This window comes from Erpetoichthys calabaricus, chromosome 8 (genome assembly GCF_900747795.2).
Source record: "Erpetoichthys calabaricus chromosome 8, fErpCal1.3, whole genome shotgun sequence".
In the NCBI taxonomy this organism is placed as follows: Eukaryota; Metazoa; Chordata; class Cladistia; order Polypteriformes; family Polypteridae; genus Erpetoichthys; species Erpetoichthys calabaricus.
The window spans coordinates 128,032,634-128,056,105 of NC_041401.2; the positions used below are offsets into that span (position 1 = coordinate 128,032,634).

Sequence of the window (23,472 nt, forward strand, 5' to 3'; positions counted from 1 at the left end):
TAGCATCGCGGTTGAGATTAGTGGGAATGCCGCCATAGGCTATGGGATAAAACCCAGAAAGGGATTCCTTCATTTGCTCTTTGTTTACATGTTGTTTTATTTGTATGGAGCATGTCATTATAACACACTTGGGTTATAACAACTCAACAGGCAATAAACCGGTTTTTACACATGACAGATTCCAATTCATGTCATTAAATACCCAATAATACAGACAATGAATAATTAAATCTTTAGTATTTAGAGTCAAGAATATACTTAAATTCTAAACATAATGTGGTGAATGGTTTATTTTATTTAAGGCAAAATATTAAGATTATATGGAGTCAACGACATCAACAACCTGAACAAAAATACTGAAAGTTAGTTCTGCCTGTTTCGACTCTTAGCATAGTATCGTTGCCTCAAAGACTCGGAATGCTGGAGATGGCATTTTTAATTTCATATCTCAAAGTTGCGTGTTACGCTAACTGGCTACTGTAAATTTGCCTTTTATATAGGAACATGTGTGAGTGTACTCTACAATACACTCAAAAGATGATTCTTATATATGGATATTTAACCTCTAAATTAAATTACTTTATGTTAGGGAAAGATGCAGAATATTAATAATATTTTAAGTGCTGAAGATGTATATGGTTATTAAAACGGCTTCTGAATAATTTTAACTATTATAATCTGGCAAATTTTTTGGACAGCCTACATCACATGAGCATTCATAAGCCAGGTGCATGAAATATTTATTACTCAAAAGTCGGGATTTATAAAACACGAACTTGGCATGAAAACTGGCTTAAGTAAGTCCTATGCAGACTTTTTTTTAAAGTTGACATTTTAGCGATTCCGGGTAGCAAGACAATGAAAAGAAAAAAAATCTAATTTTATTGGGCATTTCAATGACGTACCATTCACATTCTTACGTTCTTAAACTACTCATATCATTTTCTCAAGACAACTGTCAACTGTGTTGGTAATAATGCCAAATTAATACTCTAAATCTCGGTTGCTTTTTGTCTATCAAAAGAGTGTGCTTTGTGTTACACAAAATAACTGGAAGTGGCAGCGCGGTGAATCGCTTACAGGCTGATAATGGACTTCCCAGAGCCGCTTTATAGGAGTTGTTGCTAAACTGGAGCCTACATTACAGACACCATAACACGATCCCTGTTGCAATATAAATGTTAACTCCTGGCAGTGACTTATTAGTGCACCACCCCACTGTTGGGTAGCTAACCCGTGCGGCTGGGTTTCCCTCCACCTTATTATCTGTGCTTGGCATTCGCCTTAATTGCAGCGCCTGGTATTCTGTCGAACCACTCGACCTATCGAAATGTGCTACTACGCATGCGCAATAAATTAATTCTAAGGTTATTTGGCGACAAGCGCTTTTCAGTGTGAAATGGCTGACTAGTCAGGAATCTTGCAGTCACCCTGAGGCACATAATGCCATCTGTATGGGATGGTATACTTTTATTGCCTCTAGATCCATGCAATAGCCGAGATCAAAATGCAATTTGCAGCGATTGTTAATTTCCATAATGTAACTGGCACAATTTACTTCACACATGTTGGGATAACGGCAAAATCACGGAATAAATTCAGTTTAGTAAACAGATGGCACTTTCATTCAATTAATATACAACTGATAGGTAAGGCACACATGTGTCTGACTAATGTTGTTGTGCGGCTCAACCCAAGATTCCTTTCTTTTATCAAAGAGTAGTGTGGGAAGCAGACTTAAAAGGCGTGTTGTGCTGTATGTAATGGTTTGCTTCTTGGTAAGTTAGCCCTAATTGATAAGTCTGCGAAAAAGTTTAATACATTACAGACAACTTGTATAATCTCTTTCAGGTGATAGTGGATACAACACAAGAGAGGAGATACAAAAAAGGGCTTAGGGATCTCTTCCAGGATTACTTCCTGTCTTGTGCCTAATATTGTAGATGCAACGCTTTGGCCCACTACAACCATCATATTAGAAATCGCTTAGAAAATAAATGACTGAATAATTACACCTGGCAGAGCTACAAGGAAGCAGAGCCTATTCTAGCAACACTAATACACTACAGGAAACAGGTTTTTCTTTATTATTTTTTTTTCATTCATATTAATATATTAAGTTTAAATTATTTTTACCACCCGCTAGCTCAATGTAACAACTCTCTTTAGGTTCATTTTACTTTGAAAGTGCATGATTCTCAAGAAAAAATTAAATAAACACATTTTAACTTTACAAATGTTTGGATTTTCAATTATGTATTTTTTCTGTATGATTGAGAGATCTGTGTCATTAGCTGTGTCATTTATTTTTTCAAAACTGTTCAATGCTATGTAGTGTAGAAAAGCAGCTTTTAAATGTTTTTTTTTTCATTAAAAATGTTAAGGGTTGTGCATCTCTGCTTTGTTGTAACCTTTGTCACTCAAAATATGGACAAACATTTTTCCTTGTGCATGCTTCTCTTCAGTTTGCATTCTTGACTAAAGCCTAATCCTTATTTTGTTTACATAAATTAAAAACAATGGCTACTAATAAACCATTGATATTTTCTTTCTAAGATTAAATCATTTTTATCATAGCAAAATGCATCACACTAGACTACATTAATATTATTGAATGCATCAGGTCAGGTCAGTTTGGGGAGCATTCACTGGTACAGCGTGTTGCCACACCCACCACACAACGAAACAGCTCAAGATCCTGGTTTGGCAACCCTCAGGCAGACACATGGTCCAGTCTTATCCTCTGGAAATGACCTTCTATCTGCCGGAGCCAGGTGTTGCATGGGTGTCCCCTTGGCTTGGTCCAGCCACTTGGGTCCTCAACAATGAAGATATTGTGAGCCGGATCACCCTCAGGGAATCGCATCATATGGCCATAATGCTGTAACTGATGCTTATTCACAATGCAGGTAATGTGCCTCTTTTGGGACTCTGTGATCAACCACTCATTTTGACACTAAGTCAAATCAGCAGTATCCAAAGACTCTCTGAAAAGACATAGTACCGAAGGAGTCCAGTCTTCCTCTGAGGTCACTGGATAGCATCCATGTCTCTCAAGCATATAGCAAGACAGGAAGCACCAGGATTCTAAAGACTTGGCCTTTCATCCTTTTGCATAGATATCAGGAGCGCCACACACCCCTTTCCAATGTCTTCATGACCCACCATGCTCTCCCAATCCATCTACTGACTTCACAGAAAGAGTCACCAGAGACATGAATGTCACTGCTGAGGTAAGTAAACCTCTTGACAAGGGTGTCACTCACTGACAAGACACACTGCTTAGCGCTGTGCCCAAGAGGTCATTAAAGGCCTGGATCTTGGTTTTATCCAGGACACTTGCAAGCCCAGACACTCAGACTCCTCGCTCTGTCTCTCGAGAGCCCCAATCGACTCTGTGAAGATCACAGCATCATCTGCAATGTCAAGATCAGTGAATCTTTCTTCACCAATAGATGCCTCACAGCCGCTGGACCCCATGACCTTGCCCAAAACACCCAGTCCATGCAAGCATTGAACAGAGTAGGAGCAAGAACACACCCCTGACGAAACCCAGAATCAGCTGGAAAAATGCAGAGGTTTTGCCTCCACTCTGCACTGCACTCACAGTACCAGTGTAACCGAGTATATTCTTGTGCCTATTACATGTACTTTGAAAATTTACATGGTTCAGCTTCTTCATATTTAACACATCTTCTTTATTGGTATAACCCTTCCAGCGTCCTTTGGTACTGGGCTCTTAATGTCTTATTAAGATTAAAAATATGGCCACTCCACTGTCACCCCATAATAACAAAGTGAATGTCTCAAGTCATACTAACTTAAGATAATCTCTGCGACACACTAATAGTGTGCTGAAAGCAGCAACTTTCACATAATTTACAGTACAAACTTGATATTTTATGATATTGCATATTGTGATATTATGTAGTGGGAAAGTGGCAACAACCTACACTCTGGACATCCGATAGATCATGAGCCGAACAGGATTCAGAGGAGAAAGGAAACACAGACCAAAATTGGAGGGTGAAAATGTGCAAGCTTTTTTTTTTTTTTTAACAAAAGTGCTGTATAACAAAAACAAAGCAGTGTCAGGAGGGCTTTGATACACAGTCCTTCAGCGCTGACACTCCTTAAAAAATAAATTAGGGTGTATTTGCAAAAGGTACAGTGCGCTGTAATAGTACACTATAGAAAAACTACGCACACACACACACACAAAAAAAAAGCCTTTGTTGAAACTGCCTCAGAAAGCTCTTCAAAAGGGAAAAATAGAGAAAAATATTTACAATAAATAAAAAATGAAGGGTGTGTGTATATACAAAAAGAAAAACAATTGCACCAAATCTAAATCAAAACTATCTCCAAAACCATACATTTATATAAACCTCCACCAAAAACAATCATTCTGAGATATATATGTACAAGAGATATTTACAAAGCTGTCAAGAACAAAAAACAACTGCTCCCCCTATAGCTCAGCAGTGAGTATCCCTACCTCACCTTTAGGTCCACTTCACTAACAATCCCTATTGGCTAGCAACTCCTTAAATACAGTATAACTGTCAAGATTATCCAGGCAATCCACCACCTCCATCTACTCTGCTCATCAATCAGGGTAGACACTGGCATGTTCTCACGACACACCCTGGGCAACATTTTATTTAAAATTGGACATCTGCCTGTCACGCATGTGTAAGCCCAACGCATGGTCAACAGCTGTGCTGAGCTCATGCATGCAAACGTCAACACTTCGATCAGTATAACAGGAACACAATCTCATTTACAAATGCTGGCTTTTTCTTCCAGGTGCATCACCCTTCAAGCTGCCCATGACAGGTGGGCTGTGAGGATACTGGCCTATGAAGCTGAACACCTGCAAGGAATATCGTACTGGCCATTATACAGGCTCCCCATGTGCTTAGACATGTGCCTCACAGTGCGTACCTACCAAGAAGCCCCTAATTCCTGTAGCAGTGCCTTGATTGAACACAAAACTGTAAGCGCCATTTTTTTTACGGTGACTTACTTTTATTCTTAAAAGGAGAAGTGTTCAATGCAGTACTTTTACTTAAATTGCTAATGCTCGAGGCTACGCATTACCACACATGTACACTTCATGACACTTGCTAATTCTGTGAGCTGTCCTAATGCTCCAGTGCATGGGTCCTCAAGTTCAGTCCTGGAGGACCACAGTGGCTTCAGGTTTTGCTCTAACCCAATCCAGCAAAAAGCAGCATTTAATATTGTGAATGCAGCTTTTTCGATTAAAAGAATCAAGGGTTGGAATAAATTAATTGACCCCCGCCAAACTTTAAGAACTTAGACACAGAGATTAAGAAAACAACTGGTGCACATTTTTCAGTTCTTTCCACATTTTGACAGCAAGCAGGTGCTGTGCAGGTGAATAAATCAGCTGCAAAAAGAACTCTGTACAGTGAAGCATGTCAATTTGCAAAAACAATGCCTTTCAGTGTTTATACATTAGACACTAAACAATACCATGTTAAACATAAGTATGCAGAAAAACTGAAAATTCATGACATTAGAGTGGATACCACTTAACTATTCCCAATGCATAAGCCTTCTTTAAAGATACACAGTTACTGTAGTTCACTGTGCTTAATTAACAATGCTTTTATTTTAATCTTAAATTATACAACTGCTAAGAACACCTAAAGATGGGATCTGATCTGCAATAGTTTACTATTATTCATAGAAATACATGTAAGGTTTTATAGATGATCAAAAATGTGAAACAGAATGGTAACCACATAGCTGAACATGTGCAAAGATGGGACATTTAAGCCTAAAAAAATGCTAAAGAATGTAACCTAGTATTCTTTCCATGATTTTCAAGATTTATTATGGAGAATTATGTTACAAAGTCATTTAACATTTGTCTTGCTCATTTTTGTTTTCATCCTTTGTCCACTACAATCAACCCACCCTAACACCCCATTTTAATGATTGCACAAAAGACAGAATCTAAGTTCAATACCCAAATTTCAACACAACAATCCAGTTAAGTATTTGCTAAATTTTTTCAGTTATCTGTAGTTTCTTAGGTACACAAGTCTACTTGGCTGGAACTTTTCTCTGCACAATGGGCACTCCGCCTGCCATAGAAAGAAAAAAAAACAAAACAAAACAAATTAAGACTTGTAATGATATAAAGTTAATTTGTAACAAGATAATTCACACCACAAAAAGGAAAACTGCTACACCGCACACAACTGTAAACTTTTCTCCTCCATTACAAAACAATTCAAACAACATAAATTCAATAGTAGCAGTACTGGCCTTGGTGTTGCACCATTCTGTAATACATTCCCAGCAGAAGAGATGACCACAGGGAGTGGTGGTGGCATGTCGGCGCTCCTCCAGGCACAAACTACACCGGGAAATGCGACTGGCAGAAGTAACTAGAAATGATGCTCTGTTGGGGAGAAGAGTTAAAATATTTAAAGTATATCATGGACCTAAAACTCAGAAAAGAGTAAAAAGACACAAGCAACTATCTGTTTGTATGTATTAAACTGATAAAAAGCATAATGCTACTGAGACTCTTGCATGTCAAAGGGACTCTAAACATAAATCCAATTGCTGAGACAAGGTTCTAATTAAATACAAGGTGTGATCAAAAATACGGTGAATGTTTTAAAAAAAGCAATGTTTATTGCAGTAAAAGATTTACAACTACTAAACACCCTCAAAATACTCTCCTCCACTTCGAATACACATATTCCAACACTCCTGCCACTTTGCAAAGCAGTTCTGGAAGTTTTCTTTCGAGAGTGTCTTTAGTTGGGCTGTCGTGGTTGCCTGGATGTCCTCAATGGATTGAAATCGTTTGCCTTTCATGATTTTCAATTTTGGAAACAGCCAGAAGTCGCACGGTGCCAGATCCAGCGAATAAGGTGGATGCGGACACAGCATAATGTTTTTTATCCAACAGAAATTGTTGTACTAGAAGGGATGTGTGACAAAGAGCGTTGTCATGATGAAGAATGAAACTATTTCAACGTTTTCCTCAGTTATTGAAGGATGTCCTGTAATTTTCTGGTCTGTCTTCAGCCGAGTCAGATCCATTGCGAAATCGATCAAACCACTTGTAAACAGTCTTAATTGTCGGTGCAGTGTCACCGTTAACCGATTTTACATCTGATGGGTTTCCTGAGCTTTTTGCAATTTGAAACAAAATTTCATGTTAATAATGGATATCGAGCAACACATTAACAACAAACTTGAAAAACACACTTGAACTCAACAGTGGCTCACTAATGACTGACAGTATCAAACAAGTTGAAACTTGTCACAAACTAGGCTCTAGGATGGACATGTCAGACCCTGCATTGAATTGTTTTGCGTTGCTCTTGGATGGTGCTCTGCATCAACATTCACTGTACTTTTTGATCACACCTTGTATAGTACAACTTTTAAAGGAAATACAGCAGGTGTCAACCACTATAGAATGTTACATTATTTAGTTGTGGTATATAGAAAGATACTGTATATTGGGCTGCATATCAGCACTGATGTTCCAATTCTATTCGATTCTGATTCAATATCGATTTCATCTTAACTGAATTAGCATGCATTGATATATTTCAAATGGTGGCTTTTTTTTAATTACTTAACCATGTATAGAGAGCATTAATATGACAAATTTCAGTTAACACTTTATTTGAAGGATGTCTACAAAACATATGCATAAGCACTGAATGACATTTAAAAAGAAATACTTGATTAGTGTTAACATCACTATTTGGAAGATGTAAAACAAAATATTATTGCTCTTTTTTTAAAAAAAAAAACAAAAAAGCACACCTTTAACAGAACTGCAACTCATTCAAAATTCACCATAACTTAACTAACATGCATCACATCAGAGTCCACATATATTATGGGGGGGTTGGGGTCTCCTTGTTTTAATAAAATGCAGTGGCATCTACTTTATAAAAACATCTATATCATCTTGCAAATCACTGCTTCTTAAATGTTATTCAATAATCTATGAGTTATCCTAATGCTCCATGTAGACACCCTTCAATTAAACTGTTAGGCAGCCAAATATATTCCCCTATTGGACATCTACTTATATATATCTCTATCCTTTGATCCTTCTCCCAATATACCCAGTATCTCTCCTCTGCACATGTCCAAAGCAACACAATCTCACCTCTCTGACTTTGTCTCCCAGCCATCCAACATGAGTTGACCCTCTGATGTACTTATTTCTAATCCTATCCATCCTCGTCACACACAATGCAAATCTTAACATCTTTTAACTCTGCTACTTCCAGCTCTGTCTCTTGCTTTCTGGTCAGTTCCACCCATATAACATAGCTGGGTCTCACTACCATCCTGTAGACCATCCATTTCACTGTTGCTGATACCCATCTTACACAAATTACTCCTGACACTCTTCTCCACCATTCCACCTTGCCTGCACTCTTTTCACCTCTCTTAAGCAATCCCCATTACTCTGTATTGTATACAGTAATCCCTCCTCCATCGCGGGGGTTGCGTTCCAGAGCCACCCGCGAAATAAGAAAATCCGCGAAGTAGAAACCATATGTTTATATGGTTATTTTTATATTGTCATGCTTGGGTCACAGATTTGCGCAGAAACAACAGGAGGTTGTAGAGAGACAGGAACGTTATTCAAACACTGCAAACAAACATTTGTCTCTTTTCAAAGTTTAAACTGTGCTCCATGACAAGACAGAGATGACAGTTTCTGTCTCACAATTAAAAGAATGCAAACATATCTTCCTCTTCAAAGGAGTGCGCGTCAGGAGCACAGACTGTCAGAAACAGAGAGGAAAGCAAACAAATCAATAGGGCTGTTTGGCTTTTAAGTATGCGAAGCACCGCCGGTACAAAGCTGTTGAAGGCGGCAGCTCACACCCCCTCCGTCAGGAGCAGGGAGAGAGAGAGAGAGAGAGAGAGAGACAGAGAAAAACAAACAGTCAAAAATCAATACGTGCCCTTCGAGCGAAGCATGTATGCGAAGCACCGTGCAGCATGTCGCTTCACGAAGCAGCTGCACAGAAGGTAGCAATGTGAAGATAATCTTTCAGCATTTTTAGACGAGCATCCGTATCGTCTAGGTGTGCGAACAGCCCCCCTGCTCACACTCCCTACGTCAGGATCAGAGAAAGTCAGCGCAAGAGAGAGAGAGAGAAAAGTAAGTTGGGTAGCTTCTCAGCTATCTGCCAATAGCGTCCCTTGTATGAAATCAACTGGGCAAACCAACTGAGGAAGCATGTACCAGAAATTAAAAGACCCATTGTCCTCAGAAATCCGCGAACCAGCAAAAAATCCACGATATATATTTAAATATGCTTACATATAAAATCTGTGATAGAGTGAAGCCGCGAAAGGCGAAGCACGATATAGCGAGGGATCACTGTATATATATATATTTTATATACAATATCCAACGTGTTTCGGTCTGTTTGTACGTCTGTCCTCTTTTCACAAGAGAAGTTCTAAACAAATTTAGATTGGGTTTTTTCTGCAATTTGCTTGAACGTTCCGGTTGATTTTGCGACTTCTCTCTCACTTACGGTACAAATTTACTTGCGTGAATCCAAGACAGACGTTGCGGGCCGAGGGGCAGGGCCCACCTCACTCACGAGCCAGCCTCCATTCGAGTCGGTCTACCTCTAGCCACGTGTTGGGAGTGTACCTTGCCTCCGCTTAGGTAGTGCTACCTGTTTGTTAACACTAGAATTACCAAAGCGTATGTAAAAACTCATAATTCCGGCCCACCTTAAATCCCTTCGCACCTCTCCGTCAGCGTCTTTTGTCTTGTAAATGTGTCGATAAGCACAAGCAGCCTGCAATACCATCCCCTCCACCGCCGCAAAAAGGACAAGAAGTTCTCCCAGCTCAAGCCATTATTATCTTGGAGTGAAGTGCTTGAGTTTTAGAGGGGAAATGATAGTTATTTGGAATACATGCATTTCATGTGTGTTCCGTGTCTACAACAATCTATGTAAACACATTGTTAAAACAGAAACCTTTTTCATATTTTATGTCAATGTAATAAGAACCACAGCATAGAGAGAAGTGTGTACATTGCAAAAGGTACACATGGTGTAAATGTAGGAAGGACGGTCCTTGGGTGTGTGGGGAATGTTAACATTTGAATTTGATGATTGTATATAGCGCAGAACTGATCTCTCTGTACTATTCTTTTCTCTGTATGTCCTGGAGTACAAAAGAAATGCCACCATGCACCAAAATGTGGAGATTGGGCAAGAGGGGGGGGGGGGGGAACGCGGTCACTGATTACAACTGCAAGAAGGTATGCAAATGAATATGAATAATATGAATAATGTTGCATCAGTGCCACAATGTTTTCCGAAATGGACTATATAGGTCATAAAACGAATTATTCCAAGTATAATATACTAGCAAAATACCCGCGCTTCGCAGCGGCGAAGTACTGCTTTAAAATTTTAAATAACAAACTGAGGGAAATTATACCAATAATTATTTGTTAAGGATCTCTTTGTATACCATGTTGTCAGTTCACCCCTCCGGTTGTAATATGACCAAGTTGTGCGCTGAGCTTACTCTTGAGCATGCAACATATAGTTGGCCATGTGAAAAAGCAAATCAAGAACAGCAAGACCGCGCCAGCTGTGAGCTCAGCTCGGAGCGAAATGAAGTGAATGGGAGGGGGAGATGATCACGTGACTCCAACACCCGCCTTAACTCTCCATCCCTCCACAAACACAGTCTGTCGGATCCAACTCTCCTTTATATATATAGATAAATAGCAAAATACCCGCGCTTCGCAGCGGAGAAGTAGTGTGGTTAAAGAGGTTATGAAAAAGTAAAGGAAACATTTTTAAAAAATAACGTAACATGATTGTCAATGTAATTGTGTTGTTATTGTTAGGAGTGTTGCTGTCATATATATATATATATATAGTATATATTATATATATATATATATATATATATATATATATATATTGTATATATATATGTGTATAGTATATATATATATGACAGCAAATGACAGAGAATAAAAGTGAAATAAAAAAAAACACTAACTTTTACAAGTACTATAAATTTACACCAGCTATTACAAACGCAAATCAAATGAATGTTTTTATTTTATAACATTAACAGTAACAGCTGCTCACTACTTAAAATGGTAAATTTGCGATCTCACAGCCCCTTGATTACAAGGCAGCAGTTCTTACCGCTGTACCATGGAAGCTGTTGTATTATACTTGCACCTTTTGTGAAAGTGTTTATTTGATATTTGGACTTCAGCCTTCACACATTATACAGTCGACATTGTCATTTATTACTAAAACATGAAAAACGTTTCTGTTTTAACAATGTATTTACATAGATTGTTGTTGACATGGAACACACATGAAATGCATGTGTACCAAATAACGATCTATTATTTCCCCCCTAAAACTCCAGCACTTCACTCCAAGATAATCAAGGCTTGAGCTGGGAGAACTTCTTGCCCTTTCTGCGGCAGTGGGGGGATGGTATAGTAGGCTGCTTGCTGCTCGTCTTGATCGTCATATTTACAAGACAAAAGATGTTGACCGAGAGATGCAAAGGGATTTAAGGTGGGCCTGATTTATGAGTTTTTTTCGTAGGCTTTGGTAATTCTAGTGTTAAGGAGTGACATTTGACGTTTTAGAGAGAGAGAGAGAGAGAGATCAGAGCTACGTGTGTTTTAGAGTGTAGCTGCTGATTGCCAGAGATACCACGGCCATGTGCTTTTCTCCCCATATGAGGGATGCTCTCCCGTCAGACCTGAACATAATCAGATAACTGTGCCAACGTCTTAATTTTTAAAGTCTGTCCTGTTTCACTACCAGATGGGCGCAGCCACAGGGGACAGCTAGTTTAAAATAACCTTGAATTAGTCGAAAGATACAGCAGGAAGACTTGTGTCTTTCTATAATTCTACAAGTTACACATGAGTTGCTCACTTGTAGCCATCAAGTTTATCAGTCTCAAAAAATGTGTCCTGACAATCCTCAGACAAAAAGGAAGCATTTTAAAACGAGGTTCTAAAGCTGATGTTTGTTGACAGCAGCACTGAATGAATGGAACATAAAAGAAAATTAATAGGCCATCGCAACTAATAATGCCACTATTATGGAGCTATTTCAAATTGACTACCTTTGAGCACACGCTCACCATAGTATCACAGGCTGCTCTGAACATTCCAACAATTGCCTGCTTGCTTTGCCGGGTGAGATGCGTTGCAAACTTTTTCCACAGCAGCTGTACAGCTAGCCATGTGCTTAAAGAGAAGCAACATTTATTGGACACACAAACTTGTGATAGATGTGGTCATGTAATGGATCAGTGCATTGAAAAGGTTTTTGGATCATCAGCAAGCCATCTCAGCAGCTCTGTATATAGGCAGAATTGATGATCCTGGGATGCAGCACGCTTGTCAGCAATACAGGTGTCCAGACATTTCTAATGTGCGACTGTCACATAGGAATCTGCTGCCCTGGATGTTCAGCTGTCCACACATCTGATTTAAGTGTTGAAGATGTTTATTTCAGTAATAGAGGACACACCATTTTATGCAAAATAGTAACATACTTTTTCCATAGAAAGCCTTACCAGGTGCATTAATGACATCTACTGGATCCAACGCCAAAAACAAAGATAAGCAAAAATCTACATACTGTATATTAATTGAGGAGGACATAGATTCACAAGATCGATCTTCAGACTTTAGAATCAATATTGAATAGTTTAAATGAAAAATAATGATTAAATGGAAAGATATTTTGACTTTCGCCTAACTGTATATACAGTACATCTAGATAATTTACTGTACTTTTAGTTACCGGCATTACATGACACCAAGTGCTAATTCTAAAGAGGCATTCAAACCGCTGTCTGAGAGATAAGCAACAAGAATCTGTACATCCAAAAGAATCAGTGTTGACTTGGTTGATGATTAAATCATCATTCTCCCTAAATTTCATCAACATGTTTCTTCCAAAAAATGGAGAGAACATCTTGGTGTCATAAATATTCACACAAATATTCATGACACTCACAAGGCTAAACTCCTCCCCCACTTTGGCTCAGACCTTAATGTTTTGGTTCTACTTCCCGTGTAAAGAATAAATAGTCAGTTCAATGGTAAGAACTGTTGCAAGTACGAATGTGTTTTAAGTTGGAGTATGCTCTGGAGTGGCTTTGATTGTACAGAATTGAATCTCTGCACAAATTAGCAGCCACTCATGGGAAACATCAGAAATAGAAAAGAAAAAAAAAAACACATCAACAGTAACTGGTTACATCATGAAATGTATTAATGGCATTGTACCAATGAGAAAAATATCGGATAAATCAAAAATTAAATGAATAGTAAAGACTGCTTTTTAACAACAAGCATGCACCAGCAGCAATCAAGAGAATTACTTCAAATACAGCATATGAACAGCAAAAAACAAATACAGTACAAAAAGATAGGAAAGTAGTTCAATAACAATTCAGTATCATGACCCACAAGGCAACAATAGAGTGACAGAGCAAAGTCACATACATAGCTACTCCTAAAAAGCTCCCATGTGCTACTTGGAGGAATACAGTAGATCAACATCTGTACCAGGTAGTCAAGTTCTGCTATCCAGATAAAGTGAGGTAATCTTTAAAATAAGTGAACATTGTAAAGCTGCAGGTCTAAATGGCATCTCTAGCCATTCTTTCAAAACGTGTTTATCACCTGACAGGCATTTTCAGGATGTCCCTGGCTTAGTCTAGTCATTATCTGCTTGAAGAACACCACCATTATTCCAGGCCAAAAGAAATCATAAACTACATGTCTACATGCCTATGGCATTAACAAGTGATTTAAAAAGAAACACTGGACTTGCATTACTTTGCCTAACATGCAAGAACATTAACAGAATACTTTTTCTTGCAGCACTAACCCACCTTCAAAAAGGCAACAATTACATGAAACTACCATCTATTTGCATTCAACATCATCATTCTCCTGGAGCTCGTAGCAAAACATTTGTAGAAATCAATAACTTCAAACCTGTAGACCTAAGACTATCGGGATTTGAACATCGAAGCCCATCGGGCATTGTGCTCAGCCCATTACTGTTTCTCCTGTTTATTAGACAACCCACAGAGGGGAAGTTGATCTTCATATTGAATGTTGCACTGGCAACACAATCTGTCTCTCAATGTTATCAATACTGTAGAATCAATTTCAGATGATGTGATGGGTGCTATGTGCTTAATGATGATAATGTGTTGTTAATGAGTAGGTAGCTTAAAATATTAAGTTCCTACATCCCTGATCATCTCTCATGGTGTCCTAACACTGTCCTTGTTAGGAAGGGTTAGAAATGTCTTTCAATTTTTGATGAGTGTTAAAAAAGTAAATTAATTAGCAACCTCCAGGTCCTTCTTACTAACCTCTGATGCACAGTGAAAAGCATACTGAGTAGCCGCTCCTCCGTCAAGTATAGCAACTGCACTGTAACAGTGGCTTCCAAGTTCTTTTGGTGCTGTTCTAGTTATTGATGAAGTTTTGCAATACGTTTTTTTTTTTTTTTAAAAAAAGGAGGAGGTAATGACAATCCAGAAAATCTTGGTCATCACTCCCACTTTTCAATTAAAACGGTCTATGTCAAAGTCACCAGCCACAACAAGCAAGGCTCTTTACCTTCTCAGGGGAGGGAAGAATATTTCAATTACAATCTTTAACTACTTTTGCCATTTAGTTTCTATATATATATTAGCTTGTGTATTACTAAAATTTTGTAATAAGCTTACATAAGAAAATTTTCCATTGTTTCTTATAAGACAAATTGTCTTGCTATATATATTTATTTTTGTTAAAGCCAATTTTTTTTGGATCATATTTGCACTCTTCAGTAGGACTGGGTTGTAGTAAAACATAAGTTAACATTACTATCCAATAAAATAAATCATTTGCAACTCATTACATTACTAGATTTCCACAACAATACGCAGAATATTTCTCAGGAACCTTTTTCACAACTTGGATTGGTCATACCCAGTAGAGGTAAGGTTCCGATGTTGTTTCCACTCTTGCCGGGCCCTCCACCGATGTCGAAAGTTGTTTATTTGTAGTGCAACTGTAAGTGCAAGTTGCAAAACGGATACCACTCCCAAAAGCCTGTAGCTGGCACGTGCTGCCTGGTCACTGCTAGAAACCCCAGCAATACGAACCTGAAAACCAATTATAATTACTGAAACTACTAATTCTCCACAATACTAAAATATCAAAAAAGTTAAAAAAATGCCTCATTTTATTTTTCTTTAAATCTCTTATTGGTATTTTATATGTTTAACATATCTAGCATTGTAAAAAGAAAGCTGGTTTCACTTACATACTTTATACCTGTAATCCTCTTCCCAATGTGATAAAAGGTCCCATTTAGGTAGAAGATGGCCACATGCAGCCTGTGCACAAATGTGACTGCCTGCTTGAGGAAAACCACTAGGCGGAGAGTAGACTTTTTCTGTTCTTCTGTAAGCTTGTTCACGCTCTTTTGCATCCAGTCTCTGAAGAAATATAGCTGATGAAATCTTCTTAGGGTGTTTGACTGAAAAGTCTGGGGTCTGTTGTGCTCTGTTTGAAGCTCATGTTCCAGGTGAAGAAATATTTTGTCCAGGAGATATGGTACAAACGTATGAAAGAAGATGAGAGATCCTCTTCTTAGAGTTGATGGAACTTTCCTTGCTGATGAGTCAACCTGTACAATGCTAACATATTCCTCACCAAGTGTTTGATAACCTGAAAAATAGATTACCTTTATATGTGTATCCACAAAACTGGGACACTAATTTTTCCTTTTCTAGTAATTTTGCGAGGCAAAACCTATTTGGTAACTTACCTCCAAAATTAGTCAAACAATAATATGCAATATCAGCAAGAAGCTCAATTTCTTTTCTCCACTCCAACCACTTCTTGGAACCTGAAAAAACCCCAATGTATTTTAGTAATTTACCATACTGATTCATTTTCATAAATCTTATGGACTTTTATTCAATAATATTTTTAATTGGGTTCTGCCATTTCACACATAGAATTCCATTTGACATAGACTGGTGTCTTTTGTGGACAACTGTAAGGTGGGAAGTTTCATGGACCAATAAAGAAAATCATATGGAATAAACGTTGGCTGTTAGTTCATGTTTTAAAGAAGTAGCTTTCACTGTGGTAATTTGTTTACTTTCACATACTACATAACACCTTTTTAATAATTTAATAAAATTTTTGTTTGCATGTTTTCACAATATTCTGTACAGTAAGAAATACTATCAATGTGTGTACAGTATAACATATCTGCAAATTACCATTTGTATAACATTGAAACAGCAACTCTGTGCCACTTCCACATGTGCTTATGACAGTCTAAAAGCTTTATTGATCAAACAATGTGTACAGAAGTTAGCAAATACATAATTTTGATTCAGTGGGACTCAGGAGGGGAAAGAGGGGGCACACAATAGGAGTCTCTTCATACACTTTATAGAGGATAATAAAAAGCCTCTGAGCTGTACAAGGAATACTTTTATTTGCATTAATTGAGCCTGTTCAGTTTGCTCTTTCTGGTATATCAATATGTAGAAATTCTGGTTGTGGAAAAATATTTTTGCAGTGTTTTTTCCCCCCATATAATTATTGTTCTTAATAAGACCTTATTGCTGCGTAAATGCTGAATGAATAAAATGGTTCTGTGTTTCTTTTCTTTTGTATTTAACAATGATAATATTAGATCCTGACCAGTTTTAATACTGGATTTCTTTTTTGGTGCTTGTCTTCCAATTGTGCTCTTTTGACCATTTAACAAGCACTTACATGGTGCTTGTTAAATGGTCAAAGGTGTTGTGTAAATAAAATGTATTCTTATTACCAGAAGTGACACTACACCGTTGGGCCCTTGAGCAAGACCCTTAAGCTGCAATTTCTTCGTCCTGGGTATGACGTTAATCTGCATCCAGTCCTGCAACTTGCAAGAGAAAACTTGGGGGTTGGTGGCAGGACTGGCACTCCAGCCACCGTAAACAACCTCACACTGTTCCAGCATGGTACTGAGGTGTCACCCACTGCACTTGGGTCCCAATCCAGGTGGTTCGTCATGTGGTGGGTGCGGCAACACACTATCAGCACATGCTCCCAACCTCTACCTCTACCTCTCTCTCTCTCTCTCATTACTACTACTTATTGCAACACAAAAAGCATCTAAATTTTAACTCTACTGTAACCGAGTACAGTATTTTATTTAATACATAATTTGATTATTTACACTTTTCATTCTTATTGCTAATAAACACAATCATTACAACTTATATCTTATTAGTCCTATATATGGCAGAATTTTACTTGTTACTTAGATAAAAAAATAACTCTTGTGCTCCAAATGTTTTATCATCATTATTATTAATGGCAAATTATTTCAAAGCACAGGTCTATTGCATGTAACTTTGTGTAGATTCTTAAGTAAATATCATAAACAACTGGAACTGAAATTCAAATTACAGGACTGAAATGCAAACTTCTTACCAGAAAGGATCTGAAAAGCTTCGCTGGCATTGTTACGCAATGTGTTCAAGTAATACTCATCTTTCTGGCTTGAACGAATCAGCTGCGGTTCGTTAGCCGGTAGAAAAGGCATTGTGATGCATCTTCAGGATAAAAGAAACAAAAATGAAAACTTGATTTGCCATATATAATCAGTACACTTAAATTCAATTTGTACTTTAATAAACAGGATTGCAGCTGTACAATGTGTCAAGCAACACAACATCTACTTGTATTCGTAACAGTGCAAGTGTAGCAATTTGACAAACCCAGTGTTAATGCTGCCAGGCAAAGTTGTGGTCTGGGCACGGACATGACAGACTGCAACACCTCAAAGGTAAGAGCTGTCGGAGCCCAGTGTGGTTACAATATTACAATGCGGCACCTACTTTATTATGGCGGCGACTAAAAAAGACCGATGCATCCTAGGTGGGAAATAGACAAAGTAGCTGCAAAAATGGAAGTGAACTACAACAAAATGATGCACAGAGACTGCAGAAAGTGATACACCAGAGCTACTCAAAAATATGCTGTCCTACAAATATTTAAGAAGTCAGCACACTAGCATAACCTACATTGTTCAGTACATCAGATAAATTTAAACGAATCTTTTGTCACGTTATAAATACATTTGCTATTTTATTGTTTATGCCAACACTAATACCGTCAAGGTACACCTGAACCCATACTGTCTAATGTGCCCTATATGACTGAAAAATATTACAAGACTTTATACCTGTATTAAATTTACGGGATAGATTCCAATCTCTGCATTAACCGGGCCAGAAAATGGTTAGGAATGTGATGGAATGGCGCTTTGCACAGGAGTCCGGACTATTAGCTCCCTCGAGGCTGACGGTGCCGGCAGGTACTGAAGTCTCCACCACCAACACCGAACTCGAGAGTCGATTTTGGAACTTTTATGCCATTGGCGATCTTTTCAATGTACATTATAGAAATATTAAATCTACGCTACATGTACGGAAAAAGAGAAAATGGGGGGTTGGGGATCGGAGCAACTAATATAGTCCTGCAGCTCTGACATTTCTTATAAGTGTCCTAAATACGTTGCACGTTATCTTAAAACTAACGTAAGTTAAATAATTAAACATCCTTCCCCGAGATGCACTTTAACAACCGCCATCAAATTTTATCCAAAGTACGTCCACACTTAACTTCTTGCATTCTACGTGGAAAGAAAATAAGTTTAAGTGTTCACACGCTTACAATTCACTCCTTTCAATATGTTTGGCAAGCTAAGCTCTTCCGCTTTCGGATTCACGCAGGCGCAGATACTGCTACTTGTAAGTACTATAGAATCCTTTGTTCAGTTAGAGCGAGTCTGACAATTAGTGAATACTCCCTGAAACTGACAGCGGCTCCTAGTGTCCAGAAAGAATTGCAGCCATTGATGGCGACGTCATTTTCATATGGCGGATCAGAGTTTTTCTAGAAAGCCGACCAAAACAAAGAAACAAAAAACTGACAGAAAAAAGTCAGCATGAAAGTGGTGAGTAGATTAAGTTCAAAGTCACAAAGACACTTGTTCAAATGTTCTCAAGCTAAAACCTCAAGCACCTGCCGATATGCAAGCCCCGTTTTGGATTACCATGCCAGTTAAACTGAGAACTGATAAAAACAATAAACTAATTAATTAGTAAAATAGTCGTAATAGCAAAACACAAACATAAGGAATTTAAAGGTAAAAGGCAGGTTTCACTCTCATCTAAGAGTGCACAGTTTACTGCTCTCCTCGTCTCGGTATTAATAATCATACAGAATTTAAAATGTGAAATTATATTAATTAAAAGCCAATACCTCTTTTTAAAAATCGAGACAGCTCTAGACTTAGAGTATCCATGATAATGTGATATATATATATATATATATACATCTATTCATCCACTAATTGAACATGTGTACTGTATTCTCCTATGGGATTGTGAGAAGTTCAAGGTGATTCTGACAACACTGATCACAAACCAGCAGCCAAGAAGGTAAGAGAGCATATTCAAGGACACGCATACACATAACACTAGACACACTATTCCTCAATAAACCTAATCTGAATGATTTTTAGATGTCAGAAGACACCAGCTTCCCACTCAAGACTTGTCCAAATGTGGGAAAACTGCAAATTCTTCTTATAAATGAACATAAATATATGGATCCGAGAGGAATCATTGTTCTGCCTATTGCCATGCAGTAGGTACACAGATATATTCAGAGAAACATTCATATTTCTGTACAGTGTTAAATATAAAAGAGACTAATTTCCCCTATCTATCTATCTATCTAACTGGAAAATCACCATACATTCCATGAGGTTTTTTTTCAACAACATTTAAGAGACCCTGGTTTGGTTTGCAAATATGATGCTTCATGTCCTTCCTTTACTGGCATAAGGCTAACATTACCTTGTTCTGTCATGATTCAAATACATATCCTTAGGTTGATTGAGACATGTGTGTATAGATGAATGTATCCTGTATTTGATACAGTTGATCTCCTGTCTTGCCAAGACAGGCTCTTACTAACCCCCAATCCAGCAGAGTTAAAATGGTTTTAGTAAAGGATTCCAACCAAAGTAATAAGGACACTATTAGTAATTGTCTGTCAAACAGCTACAGAATGATAGTTTCACAAAGTAAGCACCAGGTACACCATAGAGCTTAATATACTGTATATAGGTTTTACAGTATGATATTTAACTTCTTGATGGTACTCACTTCAAATCAATACAAGAGTCTATTTTTCAATATATGCTCACTCAGCAAGTTATAAGGAACACCACATTAATACTTGGCAAGGACTCCTATTGCTCTCAAAGCAGCCTCATTTCTTTGTGGTGTGGATTCTAGCAGATCTTTGAAAACATTCCTTTGAGAGTGAGGTTCATGTTGATATGACTGCATAATTTCGAGACCAATTTGAGGTGACTTTTTCTTTGTGACATGATGCATTATCAGGCCATGAAGGGATGCCTATGGTCAGCAACAATACTCAAATAGGCCATGGCATTGAAGCGGTGTTTGATTGGTAAAACATTTTCCACACCAATACATCAGTACCACCAGCCAGGACTGTTGACACAAGGCAGTTTGGGTGCATGGATTCATGCTGTTGGCTCCAAATTGTGACCCTACCATCTGTGCACCTCAGTAGATTCATCAGACCAGGCTACCTATTTACTGTATAGTCTTCAATTGTCCAGTTTTGGTGAGCCTTTGGTCCCTGCAGCATCATTCTTTTGTTCCTGGCCAACAGAAGTGAAACCTAATAGGTTTAATGTGTTGTGCATTCTGAGATGCTTTTCTGCTCACCACAGTTGTACAGAGTAATTATATGAGTTTCTGTCAATCATTAAGGCATTTCACTCCCCTGTACTGCCATTCACTAAATGTTTTTTGTTTTTCACATCATTCTGAGTAAACTGTAGAGACTAGTATGGGTGAAAATCCCAGTAGATCAGCCGTTACAGAAATGCTAAAACTAGCCTGTCTGACACCAACAATCATGCCACAGTCCAAATCACTGAGATCACATTTTTCCCCGTTCTGCTGCTTGATGTAAACACTGACTGAAGCTCCTAATCTGCATCTGCATGATTTTATGCATTGTGCCCCTGCTACATGACTGGCTGATTAGATAATCACACGGATAAACAGGTGTACAGGTATTCCTAATAATTTGCTCAGTAAGGGTATCTTTGTTTGCAAAGGCCCAGTCTTCTTTGGACTTGCTTTTTAAACACCCACACTCCCACTCCAAAACTTCCTTCAACATTAAGAATAGAGCTGGCTCGCCTCATTGCCTGTCATTGTCTCAGTATAATAAACATATCTTCAGATGTGCTGCAATCTCCTTGCTCAGGAGTCATTGAAAACACTTGCATTTGCAAATATGACACACACTCAGGGTAACTAAAATTTATAAAAAGAAATTATTGCAGCCTAAAATTGTCAAAGAATAGTAAAAAAAAAATTAGTGTGTCAACGGAGAGACAGTGAGCAAAAGAGCAATACATGAAGTAGGGAAGATGGAGATTTACATGAAGACAAAGAGAGGCTAAGAAGCATTAAAAAGGCAAGAGGAAATACTAGAAGGAACAGAAAAGGTACATTAGAGAGAAAAAAAGAGAAAAGGAAATAACTGGTGGGATATTTACACAGAAGAAGCATAGGAGGGAAAAAGAAACAGAAAAACAGCAGCAATGGAGACAGGCAAACCTTGAACAAATGGATGACAACAGTAATTAAATAAATGTTGAATTAGAAATAGACTGTAGGGATAGTATACACATTTTTGATGTGGCTACAAACTTTTCAAAAAGCACACCTTCTTTTCTACATCGTTAGGCTTCATGCTGTCCTATTGCCTGAGGTATCTCAAATGGTAGGAATAGATCCTAGCAATGCCCTAAGAGGAATAGAAATATTTACTATCAGTGGTAAAATATGTCATTATGGCAGTGAACAAGAAAGAATATTGCTTGATACAGTAAGTTCTGTAAATGTATTGGATGTCCTAAAGATCTCTAGTCAGAGATCCCAAAATGAGGCATCCAAAGTAGCTGAGGAGAAGGCCCTCAAAAGGTTCATAAGGAGTTGCCTTCACAAAATAGGCAAACCAATAACAAACATGTCCCAAAAGAGAGGTTAAAAAATGTGCAAAGTGGTCTGAATCAAGAAAAAAAATAAATAAAACAAAGCAATAATCAAAGAGAACTCACCATCAAGGAACTGCATTACAATGTACTGCAATGAACCGTGTGAGGGCAGTCTTTTGACAGAGATGGACAGATGACCTCACCTCTTGGAGACTGTGGTAATTTGCCTTACTGGCATTACCAGCAATTAAAGAAAATTAGTGTCCTCTGCAATGTTAAGAGAGAGGCTTTGGTTTGGGATAAAAGGAAAAAGGGTATAAAGAAAGGAAACTTGCTTTGTCTTCGGTGTTGAGAGACATCTTCGCTGACGATATGAGTGCCTTTTGGGGAGCGTTGCGGCGGGTCTCGTGTAGACTGGAGAGATGGCCCTGCCATTGACTGGCTGGGATGGCACTGTCGGTCCTCCACTCCTGCGCGTGCCTCCTGCAACCTCATAACCCTATACGTGCAAAAGAAAATGTGAAGCACCTTAATATTAGTTTACCGCAGTTTAGAAAAGGGATCCCGTGTTTGCAATTGTCTGGGCTGTAGCTCAGGGGAAGGAGGAAAAAAGTTTAAAAGTGATTACTTTCACTTAAGGCAGAAGCGCAGTCTGCATCTCAAAAGCCGGTGTTCTGACGATTTGTCCTACCTTGTCGAAGTATCCTACCGTAGTTTATTTATGGAAATGTTAACATTTCTCAATTTATTCAATATGCATCATTTAATGCCCGAAAGAGACACAGCCTGATGCAAAGATTTCACAAGACGGTCATTACTCGTGCATGGATACAATGGGCTGTACAAGATTAAAAGTCACACATGCAAAATATACAACTTATAAAATGTTGACAGTAAATACCTATGCAGTAAACTGTAATAAATGCATTAATGTAGTAAGGCTAAGAAAAGCATACATATTACTGAAATACAGTAACACTTACCTCAAACTTCAACACTAGGTAGAAAAGTTGCGTAATTTTGGTCTGCGCATGCGTAGTATCAGTGAGTAGATCATTTCGATGGGTAGGATGTTTTGTTAGAACACTGGCCCAGCTACACACGCGCTCGCCAGCTGCTCGACTTTTTATAGTAATTATGCAGGGCAGGAGACACCACTTTTCGAAGACGCGTTCACGTCATCGCGTACCCGTGGAGGGATGACGTAGAACAGTTTAATTGGTCGGCGCAAGGGCACCGAATACAAAAAGGAATTATGGCCTCTAGAGGG

The 23,472-nt window shown here is 38.2% G+C and overlaps 1 protein-coding gene across 2 annotated transcripts; it reads right to left on the reverse strand.

Annotated features, from left to right (window-relative positions):
• Positions 1-5,612: 5,612 nt before the first annotated feature.
• pex10 (peroxisomal biogenesis factor 10) lies at positions 5,613-18,896 on the reverse strand. 2 transcript variants are annotated; one of them, XM_028807466.2, is made up of 7 exons: positions 18,821-18,896; positions 17,576-17,697; positions 15,903-15,983; positions 15,396-15,802; positions 15,059-15,234; positions 6,304-6,439; positions 5,613-6,119 (listed from the first exon to the last, which is right to left on the reverse strand). In XM_028807466.2, the coding sequence occupies exons 2-7, from the start codon at positions 17,685-17,687 to the stop codon at positions 6,051-6,053; spliced, it is 981 nt and encodes a 326-aa protein (XP_028663299.1). In that variant the 5' UTR covers positions 17,688-17,697; positions 18,821-18,896; the 3' UTR covers positions 5,613-6,050. The 2 variants fall into 2 exon arrangements, with proteins under 2 accessions (XP_028663299.1, XP_028663300.1); XM_028807467.2 differs by lacking the exon at positions 18,821-18,896 and adding an exon at positions 18,330-18,748.
• Positions 18,897-23,472: the final 4,576 nt, after the last annotated feature.